This window comes from Medicago sativa, chromosome 8, assembly GCF_051527215.1.
Source record: "Medicago sativa cultivar Bolivia chromosome 8, Bolivia_mono, whole genome shotgun sequence".
Classification (NCBI taxonomy): Eukaryota; Viridiplantae; Streptophyta; class Magnoliopsida; order Fabales; family Fabaceae; genus Medicago; species Medicago sativa.
The window spans coordinates 73,998,039-74,020,175 of NC_140756.1; the positions used below are offsets into that span (position 1 = coordinate 73,998,039).

A 22,137-nucleotide genomic window follows, 5' to 3' on the forward strand; every position below is an offset into this window, starting at 1 on the left:
AAATGATTATTGTGATTCTTTTGAAATAGGTTTTCAAATTGACTGCTTAAGTGATTATACAAATTGGGGGTGGTTTGATAGTACTATATTTATGTCCAGTTAGAAGAACTAAAGTCTAGAAAAAATTCAAACGTGTAAAAAAGTAACACATATTTTTTATTTAAGTGGGGGTGGGTATTAGAAATAATTTTTTTTGAAGTCCATAACTTTTGGAGATCCGGCTTGATTGAGCAACTTGCACTCCCTCAAGGCCAAGCCTGTAGATGATTAATGAGTCTCATTTAAAAAATTTGTGTGAGATGTTTGATTTGAGAGATTAAATATTTATTATATTCTACTATTAAAAAATTATAAATAAATGATGTATACATGATACCCATTTCTACATTGTGATGCTTTAATAATCAACTATATATATAAGATGCAAAAAGACAAAATAACAAAACAGTGACGAATGGATTAATATTAACCAGATGCAGTTTATATGGACAAGATAAGGAGCAAATTTATAAGGGTGTTTCCCGGAATAGAATATTCAAACCGCAAAGATAGAATTTATCAAAAAAAAAAAAAAAAAACTTAAACTCAAAAAATGAAGAATTGTGAGAAAAGGAAATAGGATGCTTCCTAGTAGCATCATCGTAGCGCCACAGTAGAAAGACGCACACTCACTCACATTTCTCTTCTCTATATATACCCTTTTTCTACTCGACTTAGACAACACATAATCTCATCCTCTCTTCTCTCCTTCCCATAATTCAACACTTTTTTTACTTTTTCTAATAAAAACATTTTCAATTCAAGTAACAAACAAATTCACATACTTATGGCTAATTTTGAAGAAGTTTCAGCTCTTAAACGCATCAAAATGCATCTTCTTGGTGAATTTTCTCCACTTCCATCTCCTATTTCAACACCTTGTTTTGATTTTGATTTTGATTTTGAATTTCAAACAAACACAAACATATCTCAATCTGAATCCAACTCTTCCACTTCTGATTCCTCAATCTCTTTGGATCATTATTTAACTAACCTCCTTGAAACAGATGTACAAATTCCACTGTTTGAATTTGACACAAAACCCCACTTAATGGAAGATGAGAGCCCTAAAGCTCTAACATCATCTAAACCACAACGAACCGTGGAGAAGAAGCCTAAACTGAGCCGAAAACCTTCGCTGGAAATCGCTCTACCGAAGAAGACTGAGTGGATCCAATTCGGTAAACCGGATCCAAAACCTGAGGTGGTTGTTCAGAAGCCGGAAGTTGCTGAGAAACAGCACTACAGAGGAGTTAGACAAAGACCATGGGGAAAATTCGCCGCCGAAATCCGTGACCCGAACAAAAGAGGTTCAAGAGTTTGGCTTGGAACTTTTGAAACTGCTATCGAAGCTGCTAAAGCCTACGATTCAGCTGCTTTCAGGCTGCGTGGCTCCAAAGCAATTCTCAACTTTCCTCTTGAAGTAAACGCAGCAGCGGCGGCGGCGGAGACCGCAGTCGCAGCAGCGGAAACCACCGTGGAAGGCAATAAGAAAAGGTGCCGTGAACAAGAAGAAGAGGAAGAGGTGGTAGAAGTAAAACCGGTGGTGAAAAAGGAAAAAATAACAGAATATGATATGAACTGTTTTAAAGAGATGCCGTTAACGCCATCTTTTTGGACTGGTTTGTGGGACGGTGATGTTAAGGGTATGGTCAACTTTCCACCGCTGTCGCCGTTACCTTCAATTTGTTTGTCACCTTTAGTTGTTGTGTGAAATTTCTATTCTAGGGCTCCTTGCATTCTGAAAAATTAGAGATGTGAATTTGTACAATTCATGAAATGATTTCATTTATTCACTAAATGTTTCTTTAGATATACACTATTTAGATTGCTAACATTCAAAATGATAAGTTGAGACAAAAAGTTTCAATTCTAATCATAATTGTTACCGTGTTTGATTCGCAAAACAACAAGTATTAGATAGAACATCCATAACAAACAAGTATTAGATAGAAAGATGTTGGACAAAACAAAATAACACAAGTTAAAATAGAGCTGAATAACATAGATAGAGAGATGGTATTTTTATGTTGAAAAATAAAAATGGTATTTTATGTTAAAATAGTTTTACGATTTAATGAAGAACATGAATTCATTTTTTTATCCAATCTGCTGCTACATGTTTTGTTCGGTCTCGTGATCAATTTCTAAATCAAACACGATAAAAAATTATCATGATAAAAAAGTATGTTTTTAGTCGATTAATGAATAGCCTGAGTATTTTCATGAATTTTATTACAAAGTCAATGATTATTACTAAAAAAAATGTATTACATATGTATCAATTCTTGCATAAATCACTATTTACATTACGAAAGGATGGAGTAAAGGGCTCTGGGAGAAAGAAGAGAAGAAGTCCTATTTTGGAGTTGAAGGGAAGAAAATTATCAATAATATTTTTTTGATTTTGAAAATGTCATAAAAATATTATAATTTTTTTACATCGTTTCAAATATCTCTAAAGTCATTTCCATTTTGAATTCTTCGGACTAAAATTTTTAGAATTAAAAAAAAAAAGGAGATTAGTCACTTTAGTCCCTGAATAGGAAATGAGTCGTCATTTTAGTCCCTGAATGCAGATTAATTGCAAAATAGTCCCTGAATATAGACTATATTAGTCAATTTAGTCCCTGAATGCAGACTCCGTTAGTCAATTTAGTACCTGAATGTCGACTCTGTTACTCACTTTAGTACCTGAAATTGACTAACAGAGTCTACATTCAGGGACTGTTTTACAATTTCTCTACATTCAGAGACTAAAGTGACTACTCTTTTCCCATTCAGGAACTAAAGTGACTAATTTCCTTTAAAAAAATGTTAATATTCTTTATTGTCATGTGGAGAAATGGGTCTAAGCTTTTAACCTCAACTCCTACATGTATTATATATTGTTCTAACCAACTAAGCTAAGCTCACGACTCTAAAAAAACGTTAGTATTTAAACAATAACATTCATACAACTTAAAAAAGAGTACCATTATTTTATTTTATTTTTGAAGGAGAGTACCATTATTTTTAAAATGCAACAAATTGTAGTCGACAAAAATATATATATTTAAAAGGAAGTAGTTATCTTTCATTTTTTTTTTTTGTGATAGTTATCTTTCATAATTTAATATTGTCAAAAAGAAAATTTCATAATTTAATAGTCATAATCTATAACCGACTGTGTCATAAAAACCGACTACTATAGAAATTTTTGTTGCTTCTATTTTCCTCTATTTCCCTTTAAACTTATCTCCCAATCAAATTCTTAAGGTGTGACACACCACCTCTATCGTGCAGTACTTGTAATAATGCTGTATATTATTATTTTATTTTGGAGTGGTTCGTTCATTAGTGTTCTTGTATATAAGTAAAATTGTGAAAATAAGTAAAAGACATGGCTCTGTTTGGTAAAAATAGCGGATAACTTATAAGCTAGCTGATAAGCTAGCTGATAGCTTTTAGCTGATAGCTTATAGCTGATAAGCTAATTAAAGTGTTTGGTAAAATTAGCGGTTCAACTAGCTGATAGTTGTAAATTGACATAAAAGGACATGTTTTATTCATAATAATGTTTTTAAGAGTTTATAATACAATCTATACCAATTAATATTTAAGATGTTTAGTCATTTAAATTTATTAATATAATCAACATATATTTTTCATTAAGAAATTATTTTAAGTTTATTTCATTCAATTTTTATACTTTATGAATGATTAAAGTATAAAATTTTATCCTATAAACAAAGTTAAAAATAATCATCGATAAGATTAGAAGAAAAAAGTGTTAAAAGAATAACACAAAAAAAAAAAATTGGTAGTCAGTATATACCCAGGAAAATTAAACTTTTTTTTATTAGTTGGGAAATATAAAAAATTGCATGTGTCATTACATGAAACGAAATGGTGTCATTTGCATTGTAATACATTGAAAGAGTGCTAAATAAAAGCATGCATACTTTGTAGTATAAAAAATACGTCGCACAATAACGTTATATTATTAGTTTTCAAGTATAATAAATTATAAAGGGTAAATATGGATTTTGGTTAAAATAATAAGGGTAAAAATGGAATAAATGATAATAAGCTATAAGCTCAAACGCTACTTGGAATAGCTTCTGAAAAATAGCTAATAAGCTCGTGGAAATTCGTGAAATAAGCTATAAGCTCGTTGTAAAAAAATGTTACCAAACAGAGCTATTTTGTCAAACGAGCTTATAAGCTATAAGCTATAAGCTCATTTGGTGGGCTTACCAAACAGAGCCAAACCTATTTCAAAAACAGTAAAAAACAAACCTATCGCTATGACCCCTAAAAATAAAAAAATGGCAAACCTATGACATCAAAGCAATTGCATCGTGATGTGCAGTAATATAGTAATTCAAAAAAAAAAAAAGTTAGGTAAATCAAACGTATGTCATGGCTTCCCTTATTTTAAAAGTTTATTAGGTCTATCAAATCTAAATTATAAGTTTTCTCCTTTTATTTTGATGCATTAAATGATGGGTTAGTTCTTTCTACGTAACTATAACTTTTTTCAAGTAATTATACATTTACACTCTTTTATATTGTATCATCGATGTTTCCGTGAGCTTAACTCAGTTGGTAGAAATAATGCATAATATATCTAAAGTGTGTGGTTCAAACGCCGACTACTACAAAAAAATATTGTACCACCCTATGTGGCTTTCTTTTAATTTTTTTCTCTATCTCTCTTCACATCCATATCTCTTCCTTTCTCTCTTCTCTCTGTCTTATCCCCCCTCTCTCTCACATACTCTCTCTCGTCACCCTTTCTCTCCCTCTCTTTTTCTCTCAACTATTTTCTCTACTATTTCTTCTCCGACCAGCCCTCCACCTCATGGCCGCCGGCGCATAGCTCATCGTCGGCTCTCTCATGTTTTTCGCTTATATCTGACCATCGCCGGCATAGATCTGAAAAAACAAACCTAAATGTCGTGGTGGTGGTGATGGAGAAGGGGTTTCGATTCGGTGGTGGTTACAACTATAGGGTGGGGATAGAGAACAGCGGCGATGTTTGTTAGAGAACGACGACGATGGTGGTCGTGAAGTCACTGGTCAGAGAGAGACGAGATAGAAGAGAGAAAAGGAGGACAGTGGTGATGGTGGTGAGATTTAAGGTTGAGGACGGCCGACGATGGTGGTGGGTGGGGCCAGTTGTGGTGGTGGTGGCCGATGAGGAGAAGAAAGAGAGATAAAGAGGATGAGAAAGTTGATGAGTGTGTTGGACAAAATTTCCCCTCGTTTTCTTCTAATTGACAAAATTGCCCCTTTTTAATTAATAAAAAAAAATGCCACATAGGAAGGTGTACAAGGGGGTATGCCACGTGGGGATGTCAATGTATCATTGTTCTTTTTTTCCTCACAATTTGCTTCACTATATCCTGCTACCATTTGATTTTAAATTTTAATTTTTATGCCCCGCTATTTTGCTTGCAATAAATAATGCCTTCCCATCCTCCCTTATGAAAAGCCATTCACAACGCATCTAACAAATCCTAAATCTAAATTTTTTTCCTCCTATTTTTATGCATTAGATGATTGGTTAGTTCTTTCTATGTAACCATATTTTTTCCCTTTCATTTTGCTTCATTATGGCTTGCTATCATTTTATTTTGAATTATGATTCCCCTGTTATTTCACTTGAAATAAATAATGTCATTCACCCCCCACCCCCACCCCTCATCCTCCTCCAATGAAAAGTCGTTTATAACGGCTTTCACAAAACCATTTTGTATTCCACCTAGATCCGCGGTTCTAATAGGTCCATGTGAAGAAGTTTGAGAGTTTTTTGAGTCGAAACATCATCATTTGATTTAAAACTACTTTTGACTTGTTTTTCTCTTGTACATGTTTCACATATTTTATCTTTATCAAAAGACCTCTTACTAACTCAAGTTGTTATATTTTTGAAATAGGTTTCATACTTTCATAACCAGCTCTTTTGTGTCAAAGTATAAAACACAAAGGTTCACATGATTCAGCTGCGATGTCATCTAAGTATAAAACACAAAGGCTTTTCTTTCTAGAGCCACAGAAGAAACTTTTTCCTAAAGATGTTTGTTTTACTTAATGATCCAATTGGACCGAAGAGAATGGTTGAACTGCTTAAAACACCGTTTGTTAGGGCTGAGCCACCAAACTATATGTCGTCTGCCTGGTTCAGTTGAGGTGAGGTGAGGTAATGACTTTGTTGAAGTTGTTTGCATGCCCTCAGTGAGATGAAGGGGTTGTGTACCTGCACGCGCTCTAGCGCCCAAGTCAGTGGAGGGTTCAAGAGGTGCAGTCATTATTTAGGGTAAGAAGTGTCATATTTGACCCAAGGCTAAGGTATGTGTATAAATAGTTGTTCGGTAGGGCTTAGTTGGTAAACCTTATCCTGACAATCGTACCTGCAAGTACGGATGTGGGTAACTCTCGGTCTTGGGTGAGTTATCCTCGACCTGCGTGTGCGTGAGTAACTCCCGGGCCTCGCGAGCCACCCTCGGTCTGTACTGTGATCCGATGAGTTTTAGGTGTGTTCATTGTATGATGTCGTCTGCTTAATAAACTCGGGTCGGATCTGAGGGGAGCCGAATTGGGCTTTAGGCCAGCCCAGAACAATAGCCCTCCAAGCTATAGGCTGAGGGAATCAGATTGTAGCTTGGTAGAAGCTCTCTCTTTGGAGCCCGCCTTAGAGGTCAGATACTGCATCTGGTGTCGTGGCTTTGGGCTTTTAAGAGTTTCACGAGTCTTCAGAGTTTCCTTTCGAGGTTTTCAGAGTTACCGAAACCGTGGCTTAATGTCGTCTAGCATGGGGTCTCTCATGTGTTGCTCCATATGGAACATATCATCATAATACATCACTATAAATATGGGTTTCGCTCACATGTATGATCACTTCACTGACTGACTTTGCTACCTGTTAACATCTAAACTTACTTGGACGTCGGAGTGCCTTGTGCATGAACATCTCCCCCTTTTCCTTGTTCAATGACGATGCTTACAACCAATCGTGGTGGTCCATATCCCTAATAAGATCAAACTTTATACCCAAGAGGTCAGCTCAAGTTGGTCAGACCCCAACAATTACAATAGAAAATTTAAAAACTAACCATATTTTAGTTAGACATTTTTCTTCTACAAATTTTTTCCTAATGATCTAATCTATTATTTAAAATTTAAATTTTGAAACACGTAAAATGAATTAAATTAATATTTTATAATATAAGCATATACATTTAAATACAATACAAAAATGTGAATAAGTGTGTCATCTTTCCCTATTAGTAATTGTGTTTTTAGAAGTATTTACAAAAACACATGATGAACAAATAAGTAATAATATGCATAAATCAAAAGGACCGCCATCTAAAGTCAACAAAGTGGACAAGAAAAACAGTGAAAATGGACAAGATTTAGAAGTAGACATGGTCACATGGGCAAAATGAGGAGCAAATTTACAAAGGTGTTCCCTTTTGTAGAAGATTCAAATTTCAAATTGCAAAGAAAAGTAATTAGGATGGTTCCTGGTAGCATCGTAGGACCACAGTAGAAAGTCGCACTCTCACTCATTAATTCAACATTCTCCTCTCTATATATATCCTTTTTCCACTCAACTTAGATAACACACAATCTCTTCTTATCTTCTCTTCTTCTCCTCCTCCTCATATTTCAACACCTTTTTACTTCTTTCTATTCATTTTCTTTTCTTTTAAAAACAATTTCAATTCAAATAACAATTACACATACTCATGGCTAACTTTGAAGAAGTTTCAGCTCTAAAACGTATCAAATTCCATCTTCTTGGTGAATTTTCTCCACTTCCATCTCCTATTTCAACACCTTGTTTTGATTTTGATTTTGAATTCCAAACAAACCAAACAACATCTCAATCAGAATCCAATTCCTCCACTTCAATCTCTATGGATCATTATTTCACTAACCTCCTTGAAACAGAGACACAGATTCCAATTTTCGAATTTGATACAAAACCTCAATTAATGGAACATGAGAGCCCCAAAGCTCTAACATCATCTCATCCTTTTAACCAATCTCAACCAAAAGTAGAGAAAAAGCCTAAACTGAACCGAAAACCTTCACTGGAAATTGCTCTTCCGAATAAAACCGAATGGATCCAATTCAGTAAACCGGATCCAAAACCTGAGGTGGTTGTTCAGAAGCCTGAAGCAGTTGAGAAAAAGCACTACAGAGGAGTTAGACAAAGACCATGGGGAAAGTTCGCCGCCGAGATCCGTGACCCGAACAAACGAGGTTCAAGAGTTTGGCTTGGAACCTTTGAAACTGCTATCGAAGCTGCTAAAGCCTACGATTCAGCTGCTTTCAGGATGCGCGGATCTAAAGCAATTCTCAACTTTCCACTTGAAGTCAACGCAGCCGCGGCGGCGGAGACCGCAGTCGCAGCAGCGGAAACCACCGTGGAAGGCAATAAGAAAAGGTGCCGTGAACAAGAAGAAGAGGAAGAGGTGGTAGAAGTAAAACCGGTGGTGAAAAAGGAAAAAATAACGGAATATGATATGAATTGTTTTAAAGAGATGCCGTTAACGCCGTCTTTTTGGACTGGTTTGTGGGACGGTGATGTCAAGGGGATGTCCAGCGTTTCACCGTTGTCTCCGTTATCTTCCTTCTGTTTGTCACCATTAGTGGTTGTGTAATTTCTATTTTAGGTTTCCTTTTCTTTTCTTATGACATCCTAAGCAGAGATGAGAAATGTACATTTTATGAAATTATTTCGTTTATTCACTAATTATTTAATTTATTCACTGAATTTATACTTATTTGATTATTTATGGATTTTTTTTGGGAAAAGACTTCATATTCTTAAATTGACTACCAAATTGTTGTTGGAAGCTAAAATTAACTGAGATTGTCAGAGTTTTTTCAACTATTATTATCTTGCTTAAATGATTAACGTTGAAGAGGGAACTTTATTCCCCAAGCTATAAGTTTCTTAATTGTGTTTGAATTTTTTGAACTACATTAATAAATACATAAATAAAAGCATAAAGAAAAATGGATAAATCGTGAAAATAAGCTTGTTTTTGATTGATTAAATGTGTCAATTACAATGTATGAATATATTATTTACAGTAAAACTATTGTCTATTAGCCAAACATCATGATCTACGGTGCGTAACCTTATTCAGCTAATTTTTTGAGTTGTCGTATGATAACTCACTTGGTAGTGGGATCGTGGCGCTCCAAGTTTGGCCTCAACTTTCTCTTCTCAACATGATCCGTTGACAATGATCTTTTGTGCAGACCTCGATTTGAGATCATATCCTTCCCCTTATTCCTCATAATGGTTACTTGCACCGAGAGTAGGGATCATAGGTAAAACGTAATTATCGAGTCCCACTATGTCTTTGACTTATATTGAGTATTTGACGACCCTCATCAGCTCCCTCACTCAATTTCTCTAGCGTCGTTTATTCTTCACCCGACTTAGTAGCTTCCTCGCCTAACTATTTAATCGCTTAATTGCCGAATTCGGCTAGCAGATTAATTATTTTTAGGTGTAAACATAAATTAATAGACTAATGAGATTATGCTTCATTTTGATATTTAACATGACATATTTTGAGATTTTTATTTTGAATAAGTCAAACCAGTCCATCGAAATTGCCACAAGAAAAATCGAACCTGAGACTATGAGCTTGAAGAGGAGCAAACTTTATAATCACAAATGACCAAGCCAGCACTACCACATCAACCCATGTGGTTTACATATTTTTAGAGAATGTAATTTTATAATGATACATATTTGAATTCTAATTTAAAATAATACATTTAAATATGTAAAAGTTTAACGTTGGTTGATGTGCCTAAATTGCTGAAAATGTTTACAAATTTATAATTTAATATAAAATATAAAATCTAATAAAATAATAATAATAGTAGTAGGGAAAAAATATTATCTATATTTACTTAATAATTTAGTCTCACGGGCATCTCTAAAGAAAAAAATCTTACAGACCTCTAAAACTTTTTTATGTCAAAAATCTCAACTTCAGTTAATGTTGTATTATGCATATAAAACAATCATCATATTTAGATTCTTCTCTATTAATTCAAGAAGTTTTAGATGAAATGACACGGGTCCCTTTAGTTTAACTAAAGTCGTGAGTATAAATTCAGTTTTAGGATGCAATATCGTTAAAAATTTTAAGATGAGTTTGTTGTCCATTTAAATCCCACAAAGTTCGAAAATAATCTCTAAAGTTACACAAAGGATACCCGAATCACACTAAAAAAAATTCTCTACAATTAACTATACAAACTAGTGAACTGCATCACAACGATTTTTTTTGTTGTTGGTCGTAACCGTTTTGATTAAGAGATAATATTTATAGAGTTTAATTGTGGTAGGTTAACGGTTCAAAACAGTTTTGCACACACAATCAATCAAAACATTCCGAATCGCCACATCAATTAATGATTTTAATTTATGTGGGCCAAACATGACAATTCAGAATGTTTTGATTGATTGTGTGTGCAAAACTATTTTTGACTGTCAACCCACCACAATTAAACCCATATTTATATTGGTTAACACAATGATTTATAACTGCATAAATATAGAGAATTTATTTGCTTCTCTTTTTCTAGATTTCCAAATCCTTAGGGGGAGTTTGTTTCGGAGAAACACAAATTATTCCCAAAAATAACTTACTGGGAAATGAAAATAGGAAAATTTGATTCATGGGTATTTGTTAAAAAAAGTGTTTGGCAAATAAATTGACATTTATGGGAAAATTGGAAGTTACAATTTTTTTAGAAAAATCTATGTAGAATATCATGGGAATGCACATTTCCACTTTCTTGCATGGGAATAAATTCATGGGAATAAAGGAAATTATGGGAAGTTACTTCATTCCAGAAACCTTTGTACCTAAGAATAATATTTTTCTCAACCTCATAACAAACATGGGTATAATCATTCCGTAGCCATGTATTTCTGGGAATGTCATTCTTAAACTTGAAACAAACACCCCTAATTTATACAAAAATTATCATTGAGAAATGATATTCATAGTAATTACCATTGGTTTTTGTTCCTGCACTTGTAATAACATTGAGAAATTATATTTATACAATAATTTGAAACAATTTTTAGGATAACTTTTTTTTTCTCTTTATTTTTTTAGGACAAAAACAATAAATAGAGAAAGATAGAGGAAAAACACAATAAATGCATATATGAAAGAGATATCTCAAAATAATTGTACAAATATAAATTCTCAATAATGTTATATATTTTATTTTATTTTATGTTTGTGTCATTCATCTGCAAATGTTTTTGTATGTAAGCAAAATTGAAGATATAGGTCCAGGACAAACATGTCAAAACCAATCCAACTGTATCGTGATGTGCTATAATATTATTATTAAAATATGACATAATAGGGCACTCAATTTTTTGGTTTACAAAACATCAATTATTAACCAAGTTATTGAACTCAATGACTAGTGGTTTCCAGTTTCCACCAAAGAACAAGAATTCGAGTTCGGTCGTACGAACAAGTATCTGCTAAACACTATTTAAGCATTTACAATTAAGTTATTATTCTTTAAAAAAATTAAATATTTTAATTTCTAACGCATGAATACAAACATTTTCATAAATTTTTGTCATTTATGGTCTTTAAAGAGTGTCTGAGAAGCTCGTTAGTATTTTTCACCAAAGTTTGATTCTTAAGTGAAATAATTCTCAACAAAACTACCTCTCATTTCCAATGCCTCTAACATGTTTTCTCGGGTAGCACTTGTGTGACATAGAGTTGAGTGACATTGGTGACATTGGCCAATCACAATGTCACAATGCTCGTGAAAGAGAGAGAAACACAAGCATTGTGACATTGTGATTGGCCAATGTCACCAATGTCACCCAACTCTATGTCACCCAAGTGCTATCCGTTTTTCTCGCATCTAAGTGAACTGCCAGTTGTCAGTTGTGACTTTGGTTGCACCTCATCTTTAAGGCAACAAGAATTTCCAGACCTGGATTCGAGCAATACATATCGCGAAGAACATTGATGAAAGATATTTTCTAATTTCCCTCGGGATTAATCAATTCTCGTGAAACCTAAAGGTAGGTCTTTCTTGATCAATATATAGAGATACTATAATTTTGCATCTATGATATGTTGGCTTCGCCCTTAATTTCCAATATAAAATAGAATATATGTATTGTGCTTACCATTATACACTCTCGGTCACTATTATAAGCAAGGTTATCCAAATCGGGACTTTACTTCAAGTCGAAAGGGAGTAGCAAAATCGGGACTCGTAAAATCGCAATCAAAATCGAAGAATTTTACTCAAGGACTTTTGTAGAGTCGATGTAGGATAGCAAAGTCGGGACTCGTAAAATCGCAATCAAAATCGAGGATTCTACTAAAACAAAAATAATTTTAAATATATGTTATAAATTGCATATAGTCATAAATGACTAAAGTTCAAAGTCCACAAAATACATATACATAAATGTGTGGGAAGTGAAAGAATGAAAATTTTTGGCCTTTTGGGTATTTATAGAACGGGTCATGAATTGAAATCGGGTCAATTTACGAATCGGGTAAAAAATTGACCCTTATCAAAAAATTAACAAAATCCTTCAAAATCCATCAAAATCGTGCGATTTTGAATGGATTTCACGATTTTGTGCGATTTTGATAGGATTTTGCCTGTTTTTGGGATTTTGCTATGGATTTGAGTCGTTGAAGCTACGCAAAGTAGCAAAAACCAGGATTTTGGGACTTAAGTCGCGTTTTTGATAACAATGCTTATGATGATGAGGTAGAAAATGCAATTCTTACAATATGCGGTTTGTGTCCATGTACATAACTTGACATTGCGACAACATCGGTATGGTGATTTTTATGTCTCCAGTCCCTGTTAGCTTTTCGTATATGCTCATCACTGCAAAGAAGTACAGATAACTCAACACTTCGAAATCTGCTAACATCGCCATCTACAAAAGTAGCTCTTGTTTTATATTGTGAACGCCATCAAATGCAAGTTTCAATGCCATCAGAACATTTAGATGAAGCATTTCTACAATCAAGGTTATCAAAATTGGGACTTTACTTCAAGTCGAAAGGGAGTAGCAAAATCGGGACTCTTAAAATCGCAATCAAAATCGAAGGATTTTATTCAAGGACTTTTGTAGAATCGATATAGGATAGCAAAGTCGGGACTCGTAAAATCACAATCAAAATCGAGGATTCTACCAGAACAAAAATAATGCTAAATATATGTTATAAATTGCATATAGTCATAAATGACTAAAGTTCAAAGTACACAAAATACATATACATAAATGACTCAAAGCCTAGATGCAAATATTCTTCAGTAGTCATAATAATGGTAAATAACCTAGACAAAATACTTACAGGAAAAATCCTAAATGCCTGACAAAATACTTGAAAGTAAGCTATTAAGCTATTAAGTTTCATGGCAAAGACTAGAGGTCTAACAAAATATTTAATGGCAAAGCTTATATGTAATCATAAATCACGAATAAATCGCCAATTACATGAACAATCGCGTGTAACTATTGAGGAAGTGTGGGGGAAGGGAAAGAATGAAAAATTTTGACCCTTTAGGTGTTTATAGAACCGGGTCATGGATTCAAATCGGGTCAATTTACGAACCGGGTCAAAATTAGACCCTCATAAAAAAAATGAACAAAATCCTTCAAAATCCATCAAAATTCTGCGATTTTGAACGGATTTTACGATTTTGTGCGATTTTGATAGGATTTTTCCTGTTTTTGGGACTTTGCTATGGACTTGAGTCGTTGAAGCTATGCAAAGTTGCAAAAACCAGGATTTTAGGACTTAAGTCGCGTTTTTGATAACAATGATTATAAGCAAAAATCTACATTCTAGGTTCATTCAATTAATGATATACATGGTCTTTATTATAGACCAAATACATCATTAAATGAATGAACCTAAAAAGTTGATTTTTGCTTATAATAGTGATCGGAGGGTGTACTAAACAACTAAGAAGTTTACTACTATAGTAGTAGTATGGTGCAAGTATGGTATTAAAATTAGGAAATTCTACGGTGCAGTCACCCAAATGACTTTTTCAATAAAGTCAAATATTTTAAATCTGTTTATTCAAAAACCGACTTAAAAAGCCTAAAAATAAAATAATGGAATTTATTAAAGGACCAACAGGGAAGTGTATTTTACAACCCTTTATTTTATGTACAAACTATCAAGATATTACACTAGTTAAAGCACAAATTAGATGGTGTGATACAACGGCTGAATATTTTTTAGACAAATATTTATATGAAAGCCATGAAAATGAAGATCATTTTTTATATAATGAATATAAAGGATTAGCTCAAGATTTAAGGGATAAACTTAAAGAATTAGCTAGATGAGTGAAGAAAGTAATACATTCACAACCAGAGTTAAAGCTTTGCTTGACGAAACCAAGAAATTAAATGAGAGATTTGAAAGACAAATTTCTTTTCTTGAAACCTTACCTCAAATCTATAAACAAAATAATTTGTTTACGTAAGATTATGAGCAAGGATTAGAAAGACCCCATGAAACTTGGGTAAATATGGAAAAAGATTTTCCGTGTTACAATAAAAATGAGAACCATAAATATCCTCATATATATCATTCTTTTAATCCTCAGTTAAACAATATCACTGATATGATTAATTATTTAATAAAAAATTGTTGTAAACAACATCTTTCTCTTCAAGAAGGGGGGAAGAATAAGGAAAAAATCGAAATCGAAGAAAAAACCTTATTTGCTAACTATAAAAGATGAGTATAGAAGAAAACATAGAGTATCAACTCGAAAAATTAGATCAACTTATGGCTACTTTAGACATAAGTGAAAAAGATTTCATTAAGGAAGAACCTGAACCTAAAGATCTAGAAGATTTTGTCTACGACTTTAGTTCTGATGATGATTCAAAAGACGATGGAAATTTCGTTAAAATAGAACAATTAGAAATGGGCGAAAGCTCATGAACAAAAAGAGGACCCTCTTATAATTGGAATACAGAATTCCATAGAGAATTTTCTCAAGCTAAATACCAAAGAATTCCTATGAATTATATTCCCAAACATAGTGTAAATGATGGAAGTGGAATTTTAAATATTGATTGTGTTGACAATCTTGTTCAAGCCATAAGAAGCTGGTATAATAAAAATACTATCCAAATACAGTTAGACAGTGATTTAAAAGGTCTAAGCCCAAAACAGATTTTTAATTATCTTTTGTGTAGAACAGAAGGTAATGCATATAAATTTCTGGCTGAAAAACCTGAAGAAGAACAAACTGCAGAAAACAGTATGGGAATGATCAATAAAATCTTTGAATGGCTTTTAAATGAATTCAAAGGATGGCAAGATACGGTAGATTCAAATATCGCCTTTGACACTGAAAAATTATGGAGAATAATGAATTTATCCATATGTAATCCTTGTTACATAGAAAATTATATTTGTGAATTTTCACAATTATATTATGACTTAAATAAGGATACCAGAGAAAACCAAAAGGTTGTTGAATTATTTTACCAAAAATTACCTATGGCAATGTCCCAAATAATTCAAACCGAATTTAATAGTGCATTTTCCTCAGGAAAGGTTAAAGACACTTTAGGAGCTAGAATTTCTATTCTTAGAAATTGGATGCAAGAACAGTGCCTAAAGAAACAATCAAAACGAGATGCACGAATAGGATTGTGCTGCGATAGAATCCAAGGAAAAATTGGAGCATATGGTTGTGAAAAAACTAGGAGAAAAAGAAAATATCCTAGAAGAAAGAAATTTAAAAGATTTTCCTATGATAAAAAGAAACATAGGAAGAAAAAATTCTATAGAAGAAAAAGGGAGTACCCTAGGAAAAATAAAACCTGTCCTAAAGGTAAAAAATCATGTACATGTTGGCTATGCCATGAAACAGGACATTATGCTAATGAATGTCCAAAGAAAGTTTCTAAAGAAAAGAAACAAGTTCTAAACATGATTTATAGAATAGGTTATGAACCAGTAGAATCAGATTCAGATTCTGATTGGGAGCAACAAAGTTTCTATGAACTTTGTACAGATTCCGAAGATGAGCAAAACCAAGATTTTGAGTAAAGGAAACCCTAGTGCTACCTCTATCAAAATAAAACTTCGCAAGAAGGAAATTTTAGCCTATTTAGATACAGGCGCAACATTATGCTTTGGAAAACGAAGCATATCAAGAGATTGGAAAAGGTTTGAAAAACCCAAAGAAATAATTGTTGCAGACAAATCAAAACATCAAATATGGTTTGTTTTGAGAGACATCTCAATTATTATAGAAGATCATGAATTCTTTATACCAACAATTTATCTTCATGATTCAGGATTAGATTTAATCATTGGAAATAACTTTTTAAAGTTATATGCACCGTTTGTGCAAAATGTTAAAACTATTTCTTTACTTTGGAAAAATTTAGTAAACCCCAAAGAAAAGACAAAAGTTATAACAACAAAAATTATAACTAGAAATGAGATTATTCAATTAATTTCTGAAAACCTTATAAACCTAAAGAGTATTTGGGAGGAAGGAAAATTCTTTTTAAATCTTGAAGAAATAGAACAAAAACTTGATACTGTATGTTCAGAAGATCCTTTGGATAATCTGAAAAATACAAATCATGAACTTGTTACCATCAAATTACGAGATCCTAATAAAGAGATTAATGTAAAATATAAAATGCCTTATTCAGTGCAAGATAAATTAGAATTTCAAAAAGATATAAAAGAACTTCAAGAAAAGAAGTTAATTACTCCATCTGCAAGTCCACATTCAGCACCCGCTTTTTATGTGACAAATCACAATGAAATAAAAAGAGGAAAAGCTAGAATGGTGATAAATTATAAGAAACTCAATGATGCTACAATCGGAGATTCTTATAAATTACCACGAAAGGATTATATTTTGCAAAAAATAAAAGGATGTGATTGGTTTTCATCTTTTGATGCAAAATCAGGATACTATCAAATCAGACTTTCAGAAGGAACTAAGCCTTTAACAGCTTTTTCATGTCCACAAGGACACTACCAATGGAATGTTCTTCCTGAAGTAGCAATAAACGTCACAAGAAAGGGGGGTTTGAATTGTGACCCTTTTAAAAATTATTCCTGGAAGTTAAATAAAAATATATGCTCAAGAAAATCTTGGTTAGTGTTAGTAATAATATAATATTATAATATTAGGACCAGAGGACTCTGGATAATAAAATAAATAAAAGGACCAGAAAGTTCTGGAATAAAAGACTGAAATAAATAAAGCAGTAAAGGACCAGAAAACTCTGGATATATAACTGAAATAAATAAAGCAGTAAAGGACCAGAAAACTCTGGATAATTAACTGAAATAAATAAAACGATAAAGGACCAGAAAACTCTGGATATATATAACTGAAATAAATAAAGCGATAAAGGACCAGAAAGTTCTGGAATCTGGATTATTAAGTGGTAGGTTAATTATTTAATTTTAGTTTTAAGGACCAGAGTACTCTGGAAAATTAATATATTTAATTATAGTTATATGTGACGGCCAGAAATTAAGAGATGAGAGAAGAGAGAGAACACAAGAGATTTATCCTGGTTCGCCTAACCGGCTACGTCCAGTCCCCACACTACGTGTGAGATTATCCACTATAGTATCCTGCTATCAGAAACTTCTGAATAGCACTATAATTTGTTGATCACACCAGATCAGTCCGTTACACTCTGTATTATCGACCTCAGCAGGCTTCTACTAATCTTGATCACACAAGAAAAGTTCTATCTCAAACTATTAAGCCTAATAGACTTGAGATCTAGTTACAATTTGTATGGTGGTGGGTGTTGGTAAAAAATGGAATCTCAAAAGAGAAAAAGTATCTCACGTGGAGATTTCAAAATAATATCTCAAAGAGATATTTTAAATACAAACTCTCAGGGATATCTAAACTTAGAAGAAAGATATGTGTAGTTTGCTTTGTTGTAAACTCTCAGGGATATCTAAGCTTAATAAGAAAGATATGTGTAGTTTGCTTTGTTGTTGTTGTTGAAGAGCTTGAGAATATTTCTTTTGAATATTCACGTGAATGAGAGAATGGAATTCTTGTGTGTAAGCTCTTGAAGAATTAGCCTTGCCATATGCTTGTATTTATAGAGGCTTGATTTGTGAAGCTCACTTGAAATTATACATGAACATACAGCTGTTTAAGCGTGTATGAGAAACAGCCCATGTGCTCTTGCTTTTTGTTGCTTGATGCACAAGTGTTGCAAAAAATGTGTTGTTCCAAGTGAAGAATGTTCTGAAGAACATTCTCTTCTTCCTAGCCATTTGAGACAGCCCACGTGAGGTTGTAATACAGCTGTGCATGAGTTGTAATTGGCTGTGTTTGAATGACAGCATCCTTATCCATATTTGTAGTTTCACCAGAATGTTCTCAAGAACATTCTTTCTTTGTAAAACAGCTTTGTTTCTTCTTTTTCTTTGGCACGTGCTTTTCCATTTCTTTTCAAAGTGCAAAAGCCTTTATGTAATCATATGATATTCTATTTATGTCATGTATACCAAGTATCTTCTTTTGGTGAGACATAGAGAATATTTTGCTTCTTGATTTTGTACCAAAAAGTCCATTTATGTCCTTTTGCTTAATTGCTTTGATAAGGACGTTTTTAACTTGTCTTGTGAGCAAAGAACCTTCTTCTTATGTTAAGAACATTCTCATGAAACATTTCTCACAAAATTCATTAGTAGATAACAAGTTAAAAACAAGTATTAAATGTTTGTAATCTTTAAAACATCAAATAAGGATTTTGTCCTCAACAATCTCCCCCTTTTTGATGATGACAAACATTTATAATTTGTTTTTGATTTTGATATTTAAATATGAGATTTGATAATTTATTTGTGAAATAATTTTATCAATAACTCCCCCTCAATTTTAGCATCCAAGATCTTTTTGAATAAATTGAGAATATATGCAATAATGCACCAAAGTAAATAATGAACCGAAAATATCATTTCATATATAAAGATAATGATACATACTTCAAGTTCACATAAGGTTCATATATCAAAATAGCATAAAGTAGCAAAATGACATAGAAACAAAATATAAAAAGTGCATAATACAGAAGTACATGGAATGTTTTTAATACAAGGCAGCAATAATATTTAAAGCAGCAAGCTAGCAACCTAAAATATATCCTTGTATGCATCATGTGCGCAGCAACACCATTCCAAAAACAAAAATTGTACTTCTAATTATCTCCCCCTTTGTCACATAAAAAAGGAGATAAAGCACCAAGTCTTCAAGCTTCACTTAGAAGGAGAAGATCCATCAGAAGAGGATGAATTAGATGGAACCGGCATAGGAATAGCAGGTGGTGGAGGAAAAGGATTAGTCATAGGTGGTTCAACACCCCATTTGGCACTTAGAGAATTGTACCATTGCCTTAAACATGTATTTTCCATAGAATCATACACAGTATGATTCATGATTCCATGAAATGCTTCAAATAACTTCAAGACATCCTTCCTAATCTTTCTTATTTCCCTTTCAACTCTTGTCTTCTTAGGAGGAGGTTCATCCATGGAAGGAGGGAGAGATGCGCCAGTTATCACATTGAAAGAAGGAGAAGAGGATTGCATTTTATGATGAGGAGTAGGAGACTCATAAAAAGGTGGATCCATGAAAAACTTATCAATTGATTCAGATCTAAACAAGGCTGAATAATTGTGTTTTGGAGGAGACACATAGAGTGGTGCAGCCACTGACACTTTGTTTGTAGGAGCAATTTCACCAAAGAAACTTTGCATCTCATACAAGTTTTGAAACTTTGGAAAGATGGGATTTTGAGCAAAGTTTTCTAACAACCTAGCATGGTCTTTAGACACAGGAGAACTCTTTCTAAGAGGTTCTAACTCAGGTTGAAGACATTGAAAAAGATGTTCCATAGAAATAGGATTCTTTCTTTTGGTACCTTGAGAGTGTGACACATTTTCAGCAGGTGGAATGTGAATCTCAGGTTCATCTTTCATTTGATGAACATTCTTAGGTCCAAAGGTTGAGAACTTAAAGCTTGAGAGTTCATCATCAAGTGGAACATTGAGTTCTTTAAGAATTTTTGACAAAGCCATTCCATAAGGGAGAGTGCCCTTTTTGCTTGGATTTTTGGCAGCAAGCATCATGTTTTGAATGATGATGTGAGGTAAATTTAGTGGTTCACCTTTAAACATGTGATAGATGAGCAATATGTCATTGTGAGAAATTTGATCATAGCTGCCATTTTTTGGGAGCAAGCTATAATGACACATGTTTGCTAGAATTTTGGTGGTGGGAAGCAAGCTAGAGTATGTGTGGTCTGGTGCATCTGGTTTAAAGATGGTTTTGCACACAGTGTCATAATCTAGACCTAAAGCATCGTACCAATCATCACCAAAAACAATTGTTCCAGAGATAGGAATTTTTAGAATGGTTGAGATTTCATCTAAAGAGATGTGGACTCTAACCCCCTTAATGTTGGAAACAATTAAGTCTTTTTCAGGATAGCATTCAGCCATAAGATAGAAGGCTTGAATGGCCTCTGGGTAGTGTCTTTCCCTAATTTGGAGGAATGGAACCCAACCTAGTTTGTCAGGATATTGTTTGATGAAAATTTCATCTTTTTCTAACTTATCAAAGTCATAGTATCTACCTATACCAATGGGCCTAGAAGACCATTTTTCATAAAATGTAGTGTTCAGGGAAGGATCAATCAGCAGAGGAAACTTAGACTTAGACACAGACAAGTTTCGAGACTTTACCCTTTTGTTGAAACTGACTTCTTTGACAGAAGAACGTTCTTGAGAACGTTCTGATCTTTCAGACATTTTTCTTTTTCCCTTCCTTCTGGCGAGAGGGATTTCTGGAGAATGTTCTGGATTTGCTTCATCAATATCCTTCTCCTTTTCTTTGTCACACAGAGGTGGAGAGGCTTCCCTTGGAACTTCGATTGGAGAGGGAGGCTTTTCAGGAGAGACTTCAACAGCTATTGATTGTGATTCGATTACAACACAATCAGAGGGATTTTGAAGTGATGCATCTTCCTTATTTGGAGGATCATTTGTTTCCTCATTTGTAGAGAGAGGATTAGTTTCCTTAGGAGTAGGAAGAGGAGCGACATTCTTAGAAGTAGGAGTAGGTTGTTGAGCAATTTCCTTTTGGACAACATCATCATCATCATCGCTGATTACATGCACTGTGTTGTCAAGTACATTAGTCTTCCTTTTTCCTATTAACCTTTGCGATTTCCTTGGAGCCAAATTTGGGGCTGAGGTTGCTTTCTTAGGTTTAGATTTAAGATGAGGAGGGGTTTGATTCAAGTTAGGAGCAGAGGCTTGAAAGAGTGGTTGAAGCATGAAGTTTAAAGGCATGGCCCTTACTGGAAGAGAGGGTTCGGTTGGAGTGGGTTCAGGAAGTGAAGAAGGTTCTTCAACAATGTTAGGGTTTGAAGATGGTTTAGGGTTAGGCTCGGTTTGAGGAGAAGAGTGAGGGGTTGCTTCGTTTGGAGTTTGGTAGTCTGAGGATTCCGGTGAGGCTGGTGGAGGGTTCGTCGGAGAGGATGGCCGTGACGGTGGTGAGGGTGGTGATGGAGAGCGAGGTGGAGAAGGTGATGGTGAGGGAGTTCTGAAGTTAGCATGGTTTCCTTTTGTTCTTGCCATTGTTATGGAAGAAAAAAAAGTTTTGATTTTTATGGAAGAAGGTTTGTGTTTTTATGGAAGATGAAAAGGTTAGAGTGTGGTGGTTTTGCAGAAAAAGAAAGAAGGAATACGGTTTTGAGAGAGAGAAGGGAAGAGAGTGATTTGATTGAAAGTGGTTTTGGGAACAATAGAGAGTTCAAGTGGATCCCACTTAGTGATGTGATTAGCATCAAATTTGTGTTGGGCAGTGCTAAAATCTTTTTTAGAAAAACTCTAATGATGGTTTTAGTTCACTTAACTAGAGAAGTACAACTAAAATTTTGAACGTGAGCCCCACATATGCACACATAGAGATCACACAAAAAGAATGTTCTAAAGACATTCTAAGAAT

At 33.7% G+C, this 22,137-nt stretch overlaps 3 protein-coding genes across 3 annotated transcripts; 2 read left to right on the forward strand and 1 right to left on the reverse strand.

Annotated features, from left to right (window-relative positions):
- Positions 1-719: 719 nt before the first annotated feature.
- LOC146901405 (ethylene-responsive transcription factor 5-like) lies at positions 720-1,852 on the forward strand. Its single transcript, XM_085733561.1, has one exon. The coding sequence runs from the start codon at positions 827-829 to the stop codon at positions 1,751-1,753; it is 927 nt and encodes a 308-aa protein (XP_085589687.1). The 5' UTR covers positions 720-826; the 3' UTR covers positions 1,754-1,852.
- Positions 1,853-7,650: 5,798 nt separating this feature from the next.
- Positions 7,651-8,812, forward strand: LOC146901406 (ethylene-responsive transcription factor 6-like). The gene has a single exon (XM_085733563.1). The coding sequence runs from the start codon at positions 7,779-7,781 to the stop codon at positions 8,697-8,699; it is 921 nt and encodes a 306-aa protein (XP_085589689.1). The 5' UTR covers positions 7,651-7,778; the 3' UTR covers positions 8,700-8,812.
- Positions 8,813-19,382: 10,570 nt separating this feature from the next.
- On the reverse strand, positions 19,383-21,779 carry LOC146901407 (uncharacterized). The gene has a single exon (XM_085737050.1). It carries the CDS (start codon positions 21,765-21,767, stop codon positions 19,383-19,385), a length of 2,385 nt encoding a protein of 794 aa, XP_085593176.1. The 5' UTR covers positions 21,768-21,779.
- Between the last annotated feature and the right edge of the window lie 358 nt (positions 21,780-22,137).